This window comes from Lissotriton helveticus, chromosome 1_1 (assembly GCF_964261635.1).
Source record: "Lissotriton helveticus chromosome 1_1, aLisHel1.1, whole genome shotgun sequence".
Lineage (NCBI taxonomy): Eukaryota > Metazoa > Chordata > Amphibia > Caudata > Salamandridae > Lissotriton > Lissotriton helveticus.
Genome location: NC_136057.1, coordinates 1,250,254,399 through 1,250,270,079, shown reverse-complemented (window position 1 = coordinate 1,250,270,079; position 15,681 = coordinate 1,250,254,399). Strand labels below are relative to the sequence as shown.

The 15,681-nt window shown below is 45.0% G+C and overlaps 1 protein-coding gene across 9 annotated transcripts in view; it reads left to right on the top strand.

Annotated features, from left to right (window-relative positions):
• The window catches only part of KIF21A (kinesin family member 21A), an 820,176-nt gene that overhangs the window by 305,550 nt on the left and 498,945 nt on the right, over positions 1 to 15,681 (top strand). For all 9 annotated transcript variants that reach the window (XM_078679965.1, XM_078679910.1, XM_078679946.1 and 6 more), the window contains exon 11: positions 14,815 to 15,018. In XM_078679965.1, coding sequence (XP_078536091.1) covers positions 14,815 to 15,018 — 204 coding nt within the window. The remainder of the gene's footprint in view (positions 1 to 14,814; positions 15,019 to 15,681) is intronic.

The window sequence follows — 15,681 nt, the reverse complement described above, 5'->3', positions numbered from 1 at the left end:
TGCATCCATGTTACCATCCTTGGGGCAGTGGATACGTTCCAAAATTAGCCATTTGAGATCTTGAACTGAGTGTTGCTCTTCAAACCAATGAGCGACCAAAGGAGCCCCTGTCCGTTTGTTTCGGATCGAGGATTTATGTTCGCTGACCCTCACTCTGAACTCTCTGCTGGTTTCGCCAACATAGCCCTTACTACAAGGACAGAAGATGAGGTAGATCACATTAGCAGTACCACAGTTAGTCATTTCTTTGAATAGGATTTTTTTCCCCCCACTCCAGTTCTGATGTGACCAAGGCGGAATCACAGGCATGGCAATTACCACATCTGTGGGTCCCACAGATAGGGTTAGACCTTACTATGGATCTTTGGTCAGAAGTTCTACTCTGCGCGACTGCAGATTTAACCAACTAATTCCTCAGGTTTTTGTTGTGTAGGAATGCGAAAAGAGGTTTTTTTAGGGCCTTGGTTAACTTATGAAAATTAAGGATATGCCATTGGGAATTAATGATCTGACGTAATTTATCATCGAAGTTAGAAAGAGTAGTGACAACTACTAACTTGGTGTTATCCTTCTTCTTATTAGTCTGAAACAGGGCCTATCTGTTGTAATATTTGACCCTTTTGTTGGACTCTCTAATCAGTCTATGAGGATAACCTCTATTTAAAAGTTTGGTTTTAGGTTGTTCGGCATGAAAGTCAAAGGTCTGGATCGTAGTGCAATTTCTGTGGAGCCGCTAGAACTGGCTGAATGGTATACTATTCTTTTGGCTCCGCGGGTGGGAGCTCTCATATTTTAGGAGTGCATTGTGTGCAGTTAGTTTAGTGTATAAAGAAACCTCAATGGTCTGGTCAACCACCTGAATTCAAACATCCAGGAATTCTATTTTAGTTCTGCTCCTATTGGGGCTGAATTTGAGATGGGGTCACAGAGGTTAACCTACAACAAAAATTCAGTCTGTTGTTCTTCAGGGCCCTTCCAGATGAAAAAATATATATAATCGCTAAATCGATGCCAATGAAAAACATTCTCGAAAAGCGGTGCAATTTCGTTAAAAACAAATCTGTCCTCAAAGGAGCCCATAAAGATATTGGCAACATTGGGTGCACAGGCAGCACCCATGCTGACTCCTTGACTTGTTTTTTTAAATAAACTTTATTTTCAAATTTTCTCATAGTTAGGCAATACAGAAATGGTGGTTCACTGTTATACAAAGTTGCATATCATCATTCAACGTAGTCACACATTATCACAATGCTCTGTTACCATGCTCTTGATATTGGATCATCCGAGTCTGCGCCTGGTTAGTTTCATAGTCACAACTTCTTATTCATGTCTCATTTGCATACCCATAGCTGTAGAGTCCCTCCATCTTAGGCTCTCCATTAACATATATGTGACCATCCCTACGGGGCGTAATCATAGTGGTCAGCCCTAAAGTCATGTAGCATCCAGTCTAACGGCCAGGTTCCATCACCCCACACCCTACGGAACCAAACAGCTTGCCAGTTGTGAGTTTGTGTCTTGTCGTAGAGATTCCACATATGCTCGATATTGGCCCCATATATTCCTTGGGGGGAGATGAACTCGGCATGACGGTGGCATACACCTGGCTATTTATGATACAGTATGCCAAGCTACGCAGCCATCCCTGCAGTGTAGGAGTCTTCCTGCAGCCCCACACTAAAGCTATTTATCTTTTGGCCAGTAATAGACCAAGGGACACAAACCATCTGACTTTCTTTCACACAGTATATCCTAAAAACAACACTTACTCATGGTTTCCAGTACAGAGTGTGTTTGTTCCCAATAGGACTGCAATCTAGGACAACTCCATGTTAGATGTGCAAAATCGGCATGTGGGTGTTGCATTTCAGGCAGGTATGTGGCCTGGATGGGTCTAACCTGTGTGTTTTGGCCGGAGTACAGTAAATGCGACGTAAAAACTTGAAATGGAGCAGCTTGTGTCTGCTGTTGAGAGAGACCTCCTGTGTGACCGCGCAGCATTTGGCCAATTGTTCATCGGTAATGTTTCAACCCAGGTCCTTTTCCCATTCCTTGCATACCTTGTCATCGCTTACCGGACGGCGACCCGCGCACACTTTGTATAGTTTCGAGGTGAGATGTGCACTTGTCTCTCCCTTAATGATCAACGTTAGTGGCGCGAAAGAATCGGGCTCAATAGGGTAGTTGGGTAGTGTGGCTCTCAGGGGCTAACACATTCGCCCCAATATGAAATTGTCCATGAAAGGGATGTTCTGGAATCGGGTGTCTTCCACTACTGAAAAGACATATCCTTCCGGATACAAGCCTCCCACTTTAGTGATGTTGAATTTGGCTAAGGTGCACTGTACCAGCTTTTCTCCTGTAATCGGTAACCAGGGGGGTTTAGGTAGGTGTAGGGCAGATGAGTAAAGTGTAGAGGCGCCAGAAAGCCACCTCGGCTTATTCCATGCTCAACTAGTAGTAGATACTGTCTGTATGTCTTTAGGGTCTCTAGGAACACCCTTCGGCAGCACTGTGGCCAGCTTTTCGGGCAATACAAAGTCTGCCTCCGGGCGCAGATACGGAATCCGGGCATCCGGATGGAACCAGGCATACATGTAGCAGCATTGGGCCACTAAATAGTACAACTGCAGGTCTGGAACTCCAAACCCCCCTCTATCATATGGGAGGGTCAGAATCTGCCAGCAAACCCGCGCTCGTTTTCCCACCCCACCCCAGTTTGAGGAGGTGAGTGCTTAATGTTAAAAAATGTTTGTAAGGGGTATAGGAATATTGTTAAAAAGGTACCAAAATTTGGGGAGTAGTACCATTTTGAGGAGCGCAACCCTGCCTGCCATAGATAGTGGTAAACGCAGCCATCGTTCCACCTGAGCCTCCAAGGCACATACTGCACCTTCGTAATTCAAGCTGATGATTTGAACAGTGTCCTGGTGTATGCCCAAATATGTAACCGAGTCACTGCACCACTCGAGAGGGAATCCGCATTCCCATGGGGTTGTACTGGTAGTTAAGGGGAAGATCACCGATGTGTGCCAGTTAATGCCTAGCCCCGAAAAGCGGCTCTAAATTTTCCTGAAGTTCTCTCACATATAGGATAGTATCATCCCCTATGCAAATCTCTCGCCTGGAAATGGCGAATTAAAGGGTCCATGGCCAGGATAAACAAGAGAGGGGATAGCGGACAGCCCTTCTGGGTACCACGGGAGAGAGAAGGGGCCGGACAGTTTATCGTTCAAGCGAAGTCCAGCCATTGGTTTGCTGTACAATAAAGCAGTGGTGGCAACGAATCCCATGGGCATGCCCATACGGTGCATCACTGAGATGAAAAAGGGCCATTCTAGCGAATCAAAAGCTTTTTTCGCGTCTAAAAGTATAGCAGCTGTGGGAACTTTCGGATTGATTCTATGGAGTACCGAGAAAAGAGTTCTTAGATTTAATGAGGTGGAGCAGTGTGGGACGAACCCCGATTGGACCGGGGAGATGATAAACTCCATCAGCTGGGAGAGACGGTTAGCGATGACCTTCGCTAAAGTTTAAAAGTGAGAGGGGTCTGTATGAGCTGCGGTGGGATGGGTCTTTACCCGGTTTGGGACGAAGCATAATGACCGCCTCACATAATGTTGGGGACAGGGTCTGCCTTTCAAGTTCCTCGGCATACACCTCTATAAGCTGCGGCGCCAGCACGTCCTTGTACGCCTTATAGAAATCCCCCGTGAACCCGTCCAGGCCAGGGGCTGAAGAGCCGTTAGGGAATCTGAACCTATCAGGCCAGGGGCTGAAGAGTCTCGTAGGGAATCTATGGCACCAAGGACATCAGCCTCCGATATGGTTCTGCTAAAAATTACTGCATGCCCTTTTCTAGATACACCAGTGCAATCTCTGATAAGTAAGCCTCCTGAGCCGAGAAGTCTTTCCCAAGTTTGGTACTGTACAAGGACTTGAAGTAGCCCAAAAACTCATCTCGGATGGAGGTGCGAATTTTAGTAATGTAAGCTTTGCATACGGGGCACGGAGCATCTGCGCCAAAACCCAACTGGGGCATTCTCCCCCGCCATATTGACTAACCGCCTGGTATTTACCCAAGTGTAGGAACCCGCCGCCCGCCATCTCCCGGAATTCAATGAGAAGAGCCAAATGTTTTTCCTCCCTGTCTTGGTTTGTGGAGTGGGCTGATGAGTCATCCAGGTCAACGACTTCGCGCTCTATGCGTGCCAGCGTGTTTCTAAGATCTTTAAGAACTCTGGAGTGTTTCGCTATGCAGACTCTCCAGATGTAATCCTTGAAGCCCTCCCACAAGACCGCCCAAGTGTCTACTGAGCCTGTATTAATTGAGAAGTATTCGGCAATGGCTTTGTGCACCTCCGCATTATTAAAAAGATCATCATGTGGGGCGCGGCTCGTGAAGTGCCTTTGCCTCTCGTAGCCCTCCGGACGTGGGACCCGAAGTTGGAGCTGTACCAGGGCATGATCAGAGTACGTTCTTGGCAGCGTCCCCAATGACAGGAACCAGCCGGCAATGCCTGGGGAAACTAGCCAAAAGTCAATCCTGGTCCATGTGTTGTGCTGACCGGAGTAACGAGTGTATTCCTTGTGTGTGGGTTGTGTTGGCGCCATATGTCTAGCAGGGAGCAGTGTTCACATAACTCTAGTAGTGCGCTGCGTGCTCGTGGCTTGGCATCAGTGGTAGCGGCAGTGCTGTCCGAAATGCGGGCCTCAGCCACGTCCAGGCCCGTCCAGGCATCGGTCATGCACTTGGATTTTGGCCCCCATGTCCACCAGGCTCTTATCTAACGCATCGAACCACCTGTCAAGGGCCCTGAATCCAGCCCTCATCTCTTGAAGCATAGACTGTCAGTGCAGTTAGGTCGTCCTGACGTTCTGCACCCTGCGCGTTGTCCGCCATCTTGGGGCTGTCTTCCGAGGGCTTGTCTGCGAGTTTCTCAAATAGCAGGGTCTTCTGTTTGGGGTCTCTGCGGCCCATACCTCGGGGACTCTGCAGGGGAGCAGTCACTGAAAAGCCAGGCGGAGCAAGGGCCTATGCAAATGTCAGAGTGATCCTCCAGGGAGCCAAATGATCGCGTGCCAGGAAGTGTTGGGGCCAAAGAGGTGAAGGGTGCAGTCCGGGCCTGACCCAGGGAAAACAGAAATGGGATGGCGTAATGCTCATAGATTTGGTGTCTTAAGCAGGACTAGGTACAGGATCTGATATCTCCTGCAAGCCTCACTGCCGCCAGCCCAGGTCAGGGGAAAGCCTACTCCCAGTGGGGCCCCAAATCATGTATTTTAGCGTTGATCCTGCTAGCCAGCGCCCCGTGCCACCATGTTAGGTGGGGCTGTACCTCACACCCAGTTCACAGTGCTCGTAGGACCGCACCTGAGGAATCCAGTAGGTGAGATGTAGCAGGTACGCCAAACGTCGCACACACTGCCCATGCTCAGGAGTATAATCAGGCATATTGATGACATATTTATGACCCAATCAGGGCTTGTATCCTTACCCCTAGGGTAGATAAAGGGTACAAGGCAGTACCATCTGACCCACTGTACATAAAAGGACAATTACCATTGGCCTCCCTAGTGGTGTCCAACACACGAAAAAGGGATAATTCCCACACTACAGGTGATGCTCCAGCCCAGATAAAGAATCCAAGCGTATTGATGCTTCAGGGAAAAGGGTGGCATCTCAGGCAGCAAACATCTGGTGCATCTCTAAAGTGCAAATGCTGCTTGCAAGATACGACAGGGTGCATTGGTACGAGATGGAGCAGTTGCTCCAATATCTGCCTGATGAACACAAAGCTAAAGGGCAAGATTAAGTGCAGGAAGTGTAGTGAAGTTCCTATATTCCCAATAGGCTCTGCGCATTGGAATAATGCATCCTATAGATTTGACGTAGGACTGAGGTTGACTAGGTCTCTATCGAATATATTAGACTTAATTGTGAGTGCCAGCTAGCTAGCTCAGAGGTCACTAGAAATTTTCTCGAATACCCAAAAGGGATTAGTTTCTGACAACCGCATAAACATGACAACTTTGTTTCCCCAAGAATAAACATATCTTCAGATTCGTGGAAACAATAGATAGATATTTTACTCAGTCAATCGTGCATGCTTCGTTTCATCAGAGGTGCAGAGACATAGAGAGACGGGTTTTTTCAATAAAAGGTTTTATTTAACAGTCTTCTTTCTCATGCAAGTAAAGTGAACTGCTACAATCGTAATACTGGTTGCAAAGTATAATGCGTACAGTAAGAAGAGTATTATAAAATAATACTGTATTAGCATTGTATGGTTTCTAAACCATAGATAAATACATACATAAACAATAAAGGCTAAAAGTACTCAACTGGTGCTTCTAAAATACGCCTACCCCAATGTACCTAACCTAAGTCTAGTGCGAGGGAAGAAATAAGTGTGGTGTAGCATAGGTTTAGATTTTCACCAAGATTTGTCTTAGGGTCTAATCAGCTCCATACCTTGGTTTTTAGAATGAAGGAGGTCTGGTATCTCTGTCTCGGGACTCGATTTCCCAACTCGATTTCCCAACAACCCGGAAGGGGAGCTTGGAAACACTGGAGCTGGATTCTCAGCGAGAGAAAGGACAGCTTCTAGATCAATGCATCAGCTGGAGGGTCGGCTTCCTTCGGCACTTGCTGTAGCGAGCTGCGTCGGGCAAGTAGATAGTCGAGCTGCTCCGAATCACCGTGTCTTTGCTAGGGCAAGTGTAGGCATATTTATACCTTGAAGGTGCCTAGTTTGACGTAAAGTCGGGCATAATAACGTCATCAAAGAATCCCAAGGGAATGGTAGTTCTTTGAAAACTCCATGAGTTCTTGGACAAATCAATATTCAAGCAAGGGGATGTCCCCGACTGCTGAAGCCGAGTTTTCCAAGAAATCGGTGTGGCTTTTTGGAACGAGTGGAAGTAGCCATGCCTGTATTTGGACTGCTTGGGTTATGTCTAAATATAGTTATGATTTCTATGCCTATATAAGGGCAATGTGAATTGTACCTATATAAGGGCATGAATCGGTAAATTTCGCTCGGATCCTAAAACACCCACCCCACTTTATTATGTTCGATTTTACTAAATTCTAAGCATTTAAAACATATCTAAAGCATGATGTGTAAAAATCCCTCCCAAAATACATAAAATGCATTTGAAATAGTTGTACACGAAAAGATGAGCATTTGTGCTGTATGCATTTTAAAAGCAATGTTTCCATTCAAAGCATACAGTATGACGTTGGCAATGCTACCTGAATGAATCATGAAAGTACATTTATGAAATGGCTCTTAAATACAGAAAAAAAGGTCGAGACCATTCCATGACATAATATATAAATTGTTTTGGTTGTGAACAAGTTCAAATATTGTCTCTTGGAAGTATTCAAAGAATTCTTGTTCTCCGAGAATAGTTCTACTTTAAGCAGATTACTTTGTGCCCAAAAAAAGGTTCAATTTTGGAAAAAGTCAAATCGCAGCAAAAATAGAGTTCTAAAGTAGGAAGTTTTGTTTTGAAAATTTAAGGTCGAATACAGAGTCCCTTAGAACGCTGTGTGCTAACTTCAAAAGTCATTCTCGTTGTTTGGAGAAAACATCAAATCTTCTAAGCTGGTAAAGAGTTCGTCTACCACAGTAGGTGAAAGTTGGACCACTTCATTAAGTAAACCGATTGCACAAAAATGTGAAGCATAGCCATCAGCGTTAGCCGCATTAGCAATGTTCGATGGAGATGGTGATGGTACCTGTGTGCCTGTCGATCCACGTATCTCACCGTCAGCAGATTGCGTCTGTGAGACCTCAATGAATGCCGCCGTCAGGATTGGCAGCCGCTGGGGACAACACAATGCATGGGCCGTTACCGAACCAAGCAAAGTATCAACATCCTTTGGCAGTGCTGATGGAAGTGTTAGACAGATGTCCAACACTCATTCTTCTCCACATAGCAGGCATCGTAGAACAGGTAAGATGCAATCTTGCCAGAGTGGTCTGAATGATAGAAACCATATGGTATTTAAATCTCTTAAACGAGCCAAGCCCAGAATCTGTATCATGCGCTCACAACACTTCATTGCCAGGAGAGTGTTCTCTAAGGTAATCTGGGTGTCAATGGTGACTGGATTTGCCATATCAGAGCAGAAGGAACAAGAATAGTATTCCTGCTACGAGTCCCAAAATGAGAGGCAGGCCGCCGAACACAGGGTGCACGAAGTTTGGAAAATATGCCGAGGGCTGCTTCAAAAGGTGCTAACAGTCCCAAAAAAACTGTCTTAAATACATGTACTATACCACTGGTATCAGACATGTTTAAGATACGACCTAACTTTTCTACGAAATGTAAAGGGTAATTTGTGGATAAAAGGGCATGCACCTCTGCAGAGGACCTTGCAACTTGTAGTTCATACGTCTATTTAGACTAGGTCAGTGGCACAGTTTTTTGTATAAGAATGGCTTTCATTCTGCTTAAAATGTCAATTCGAACAGAAGAGATGTTCAGTGAAGGCCATAACGGCGACTCCCCGTCTGTCTTAGTTTTAGGAAACAATACTTGCATACAGGAAGTGACCCTGGCTGACACAGTTACGAGATAGGCTATTCCTGGCAACATGCCACAGCAGCTGTGATCATTCAACATAATATAGATTCTGTTAGAAAGCTGCCTAAAAATTGGATCTATCTCTGCAGCTGGAGAACCTTGCAGGTGGCAGGATAAGTTGCTCCATGTAAATTAATACCCTGACATAAAAGTGTACCACTTAGTGCGCTTTTGCAGTTTGTACCACTAATAAATACTTCTTTTCCCCCACTCCAACATCTGTGTGTATATGGTAATTCCCAGGTTGACTTTATGCATTCTTTACCCACCTTTCATATACGCCAGCTGGTATATGTTTCAAACAATATTGAAAATGGAAAATCGTGACAGGCAGAGTGATTGTTCCATGTATTAGCCATCCTATTGCAGGTTTTTCTGAAACTGTTAATGGTAATCTTTCCAGTTTCTCAATGCTCAGGACTGAGAAGGCTTCTCATTAGAAGTTTTAGTATTTTCCCACTTCTTTTTAGGACTAGTGAGAGTGTTTTTAATAAAGACATTTTCAAGTCTCTCTGTTAGTTGGGGCTTTACTGGTTTCCCACCCAAACTATCTCTACCTAGTTCTTCATAGGATTTTTCAATTATTCTGGCCAGTTCATATGGTTGCTCAGTTATATCAATTTCTCTTATTTTTTGGCGGATCGCCACGGATGCTGCTTCACCTTTAGTATTAGCTAATATTATAGCTGAGACCTATTTGAAATCTTTCAGTAATTTCATACCCAGATTTAAAGCAGGCTCTGCCCCGTATTCATTTTGAATCTGTTTCAGGACATCTGGTATAACCGCCGTAGGCGGAACACCATGTGTTTTTGCCGTAGGCGGAACACCATGTGTTTTTGTGTAGATTGCAGCAAAGACTGTACCCCAAGTGTCTCAGTACTCCAGGTGTGGTGCGATCCCCATTGGTAAACAGATTGTTAAAATTCTGTGTTTCTCATGAGGGGTAGCATCTGGAAATACTGCCTCGATTCGAGTAATTTGTTTAGCTATCCAGAATGGAATTTGGTCCCTTTTTGCGGGTAATTTACCAATGACTTATTGTATAGTCTGTGGTGTGATTTTATTTGTGTTCCCCTGGTGAGTGGTTTGTTGTGGAATCCTTATAGGAGGTTGGACTGTTGGAGTCTGCATGACATATTGGACCATTGTCTATATATTTTTATTAACCGATCTTGTGTTGGTAAGCAGTGGTGGAACACATAAAATGTATCAAAAGGACGGCCCTTTATAGACCCGGCTCCACTGTCAGTACTAACAGCAGACGCGTCCCTCACATCTTCAGCACCACACAGTGGAAGGTCAATGGAGCCAACAGCAAGAGTTGCTCCACATCAATCATTTGATGTGGTGCTTGCAATCTTTCTAGCTCTCAAGACATTTCATACACACCTGGTTGAAAAAGCTGTCTTAGTCCGTACCGACAACATGACAGTCGTGTACTACATACAAAAATAGGGGGGACACACTCTCTCCAACTGTCCCATTTAGCCCAGGACATTTTGGAATTGGGCCACTAACCACAAAATCTATCTCCTAGCGGAACATCTCCCAGGAATGAACAACAGATTGCAGACCTCCTAAGCAGACAGAGGCAGCAAATACACGAGTGGTAACTTTACCTTCAGGTTCTCCTCCCATACATACAAAGTTGGGCACTCCCTCAGATAGATTTGTTCGTCATACACCAAAATGCAAAAGCTGCGCCTCCAGGTATCCACACCAGTTATCCAAGGGTAATGCACTATGGATAAACTGGTTAGGGATATTGGCCTATGCTTTTCCGCCTCTCCCACTCATTCCAGCAGTGGTTCGTAAGCTCAGGCAAACATCCCCCACGTTGATCCTAGTGGCTCCAACATGGGCCTGTCCAACCATGGTTCACAACCCTGTTGGAGCTCTCTCTGGTCCCGCATCAAAGCTGCACCAAACACCCAGTCTCCTTTCACAGACCCATGGAGCAATCAGACACCCAGATCATCAAAAACTGAACCTCACAATCTGGCTCCTGAAGTCATAGAGTTTGGTTATCTGAACCTTCCTCCAGCCTGTATGAACATGATCAGGCAGGCCTGTTACGCAGCAAAATGGAAGCGTTTTGTTATTTATTGCAATATCAATCGCATCAACCCTCTTGATCTTTCCATACAAAACATTATCTGTTATCTGTTACACTTGCAGCAGTCAGGATTGGCTTACACCTCCATTCGGCTACATCGTGCTGCAATAGCTGCATAACTACAAAATAGGTAACATCTGTCGCTTTTCAGAGTACCCGTAATTAAAGCTTTCATGGAAGGACTTAAGAGTTACACATCCAAGACTCCCACCTGCCCCAGTGTGGAATCTTAACATAGTCCTCACAAGATTAATGGGACCAGTGCTTAATTTGTAAAATATGAAGTGCAGGTGCTGAAATGTTTGTCGGAGGCCACATCTACTTTTCTCTGGCTCCACCCACTCCCTCCACTAGCCCCACCCACTTACTATAGTAGCTCCACCCACATCTTCAACTGGCACTGCTAAAAGTCAGATATAATATATCCGAATTTCAGCAAGGGAGCCTTCCTCATAGTAAGGTTTTGATAGGAGGTTCCCCTGCCCTGTGAACATTTTTCAAAAGATTACTTCAAAAGTGCATTTTGGCGCCGCCCAATCACCACTCCTCACACACATTCCCTCAGTACCACCCTTTAACACTGCCCTTGGCTTCAAGTCTCCATAACCACTGTCTTCAATTAATTTAGTTTTATAGCGCCTCTCATACCAATGTAAGGTGTCAGAGCACTTTGCATCATTTACACATTGCATAGATACAATCCTACGTGTGTAAATGAGTATATATGGAATGTTACATCAGACAGGACTACAAGGTATAGGAGTCCCATGTCATCAATCATTGTCATTGTAGGCAATATATTTTAAGAGTTCGAAGTCTGGAAAAGCGCACATTTTGAATTTAAAACATAACAGCTTTCTTAGGAGTTCTCTTCAATAAGAATTGATTTATTTTCTACCCAAATTAACCCTTTTTGCAAGATTAGGGTAATGAAAGATTGGGCCCAAAAATATATAGCTCTAATATATAACTTGCCGTTTGCATGCAGCTGTTTGATGACAGACTTGTTAATAGCTTGCTGTTCTATGATAGGATTTTGACTTACAAACTGCAAATAACAAAAAGGATCTCTCCGACAGAAGCAGTAACACACACTGACCTATTTTACATTATATGCACTTTTTGATCTGCGTGGTAAACGTTCTTTGCAGCAGGTAGGTATATAATAACCCTGTACTACCTTTCAAGCAGTCACAACTTCCCCAGACAAAACTCCTGTCTCTCTCCAGGAAGACGATTTATCACAAGAGTTATCTTATCTTGACATTTTAATGTATGCCTGAATATTACTGGAGCCCAGGAACTCAGCAGCAGCTGCTTTTAAAATAAGAATATACTGCCAAACTGACTCAGACTCACTGCGGTGCTAGTGCAGACAGACCCTGCAGCCTTACTTAGGCTGTTGCGCAGCTTTATTTTTTTAACAGAGGAAGCCTGCTCAGTACTAGGCCCTGTCTGCCACTTCACCCATGAAGGCCTGAACGTGAATGGTCAATGGCCACGATTCCGAATCGGACGGTGGTGGTGGTGAGCCGAGCGTGAGCCTGAGCCTGAGGCAGTGCTGGTATGCTTTTGCTGGGGTGTGTGTGGCAAAGCAGCAAATGTGTGCGCAATTGCAGCGTGTGAATAAATCTGCGCACACTGCTTGCCGCGCACAGCCCCAACCCTTGCAGATTTGCAGAACCGAAACTGAATCCATCATCCAGGCAGCCTGGGCCGGCCTGCTGCCGCAACTGCGCAACATGAGTCAGACATCATCAAACTAAGGGCCGCGGGCCCGCAGCCACTCATCTTGATCAGAGACAGTCACTACTGCATCAATAAATATTAAAAAAAACATAATCATGGCGCCTGCCAGACCCTGCTTCACCTGTGCAGCGCCAGCTTTATTTTTAAGTTAACTCATTATGATTAGGCCGCCCGCCACAGCAGGACCCCAGGGTCATGACTAACCTGGTGGCACTTAACTCTATGTACCCTCCACTGAGTCCACTGCACTGACTGACCTTAATGCGGCCAACGCAGTCCGTCCAGGACAGGTCCCGCTACTTGGAACGGCGGCTGGCTGGCCATGATGAATCGGACGGTGGTGGTGGTGAGCCAGAGGCAGTGCGGGTATGCTGGGATGGGGGTGGCAAAGCAGCGAATGCGCGCGCAGCAATGTGAACAAATCTGCGCACGCTGCTTGCCGCGCACATCCCCAACGGCCGCAGATTTGCTGAGCCTGGCCCTGGCTGAAGAACCGAAACTGAATCGGGGACGAGTCAGTCACTGCACCAGTCACGTCAAGGTCACCATTCAGTGAGTGAAGTTCTTGACATGACGGTAAAGTGACAGCAGCACTTACTAACGGATGTTTACAGCAGCACACCACACGCTCTCTGTGCCAGTGGCAGTGCTAATTATCAATTACTGACGACATGCGGTGCATGCGTGACTTCACTGTACTGTAGACCCGGCCCTGATAATTAAGTGCCGGTGCTAAGCACCGGCACAAATTAAGCACTGGGGACCACCCTTTGAACCCATGCACAAGTGTGAGCCACAGTTTCTCTCTTGGAAAACTGCTTTTCTCATTGCAATCACTTCGCTAAGGAGAGTGGGTGAACTACAGGCACTAACCATAGTAGATTCCTCATGTGAAGCAAATGGGTCTTTGGACAGTGTTATCGTGACTAAGAAAGCTAAGTAGGATGAACTTGGAAAAACATGGAATAAACACAGTAAAAATGAAAAAGACGTAAGTTGACTTTTTTGATGCTGTGCGATTGGGTCTGCAGCACAGTGTAGCTGCAACCTGTTGTTTGACTAACCATAGTAGAACCATTTTTCCAACTGCATAGGGATACCGTGATTCTGCATACAAACCCTGAATTTCTACCTAAAGTAGTCTCTGCATTTCACTTAAATCAGTCGGTAGAATTACCAGTATTCTTCCCACAACCTGATTCTGTTGCAGAAAAAGCTCTACTCACCTTAGATGTCAGAAGAGCACTCTTATACTACATCGAAAGAACACAATCATTTCGAAAGATCAAACAACTTTTTGTTGCTTTTGCACCACCGCACAAGGGCAATCCTATCTCCAAATCAGGTATTGCAAGGTGGAATGTTAAATGTATTCAAACCTGTTATGCAAAAGCAAAGAGAACTTTAACTTTACCTCATAGAGCGCTTTTAACTCGCAAGATAGGGGTTACTATGGCCTTCTTAGGCAACATTCCCATAGTGGATATTTGCAAAGCTGCAACATGGTCTACACTGCACACATTCACAAAACACTACTGTGTAAATGTGTTAGCGAGACAACAAGCGAATGTTGGCCAAGCAATACTTAAAACACAATTTCAGACAACTCCAACAGCTACAGGTTAGCCACCGCTTTGGGAGATTACTGCTATATAGTCAAAGATCTACAGCTCACATGCCTCGAACGGATAACGTTACTTACCCAGTAAACGTCTGTCCTTGATGTGTACAGCTGCAGATTCACATGCACCCACCACCTCCCCGGGTACCTGTAGCTGCTGCAGTTCTCTCTTTAGTATACATACATACAAATGGACATTTCTATTCTACTCTTTCTAACTCCATTGTCACCCTCTGCGGGAAAACAATCTAACAATGGAGTCGATGCCCATGCGCACTGTCACCGCAAGGAGGAGTCACCTACCTCGTCACTGGAAAATACTTCTTCGAAGAAAAACAAACTGCAAGCATCCGGACCCAACACTCGATGGCAGGAGTATGCAAAGCATGTGAATCTACAGCTGTACATGCCAAGAACAGACGTTTACTGGGTAAGTAACATTATCCTTATTAAACCTAACACTTTGAACAATAAAAATTTTCTTTCAGTGTACCTTTATCAATGACAGAATAGTACAAAAATGTTTTTGGGGGGACATCATAATAAAGTACCTTTTATATTGAAATGAATAGTGATGCTGAGCAAAATGAGCCCAGGAGTTTATTTTGAACAGTTGTTTTCTGCCAACTTTATTTACAAAATTTTCTTCATGATACTCTGAACATAGTCTAGCTCCATTCTGCTAGTGTGTAATTAAGAACCTTGATGTATTTTTGTTACTTAGAGCCAAATTTTTTGAAAGTGAAGCTGTGAATGAAAACCTCAGACGAAGCCTGTCCAGAAATGCAACACGATCGCCCTATTTTGCTGGGTCATCACCATTTTCTGCTTCCGTGCTTCCTTCAGAACAAGAAACTATGGATATCATAGATCTTGCTAAGAAAAACTTAGAGAAGTTGAAGAAAAAGGAAAAAAAGAAGAAAAAAAGGTAAATATTTTAAACTATTGTATGTTTTTATGATTTGCTATCCATAAAACTCTAGCTGTCCCATTAAGGTCCTTGCCACATAGTTGCCATGTATTTCTATGTGGGCAGAAAAGGGACTTAACATCTGCATTTACATTACAAGTTGTATGTTTGAAGGACATGCATGAGAGAGTGGAACAAAGCGATCCCTGTCCCTCAAAAAATAATTATCAAGATGGATTAGTTCTGTTAGAGAGGGATTGAAGTTGCACGCAGCGGGCCCCAGATCCTGCAGAAAAATCTAGAGGTACTCTCCTGCGAGTTTTCGTTCCATGTGGATAGATGGCGATGCTTGCCACTCTCACTTATAGGTAGGGCCTCCCTGAACAGGATGAGCACCCTACAACATTTCCTGTACATACTCCAAAATGTTCCCTGGCCCATCCTCGATGCCTTCTTTGACAAAGTGGAAGTTACACTGCACACATTGCTCTGGATAGAGGTATCCAGCGCATAGCTCTTTGTATGCTTCAGTGCAACGCATACAATGGGGGAGTATTGGTCCCCGACCTTGAAGCCTGCCACCGTGCATCCCAACTGCAGCCTTGTCAGCAAGTAGTGTTTCACCCTCCGAGAAGCCTTGGAGATCTGACAAGAATGGGCCCGATGGAGACCCCCACCCAC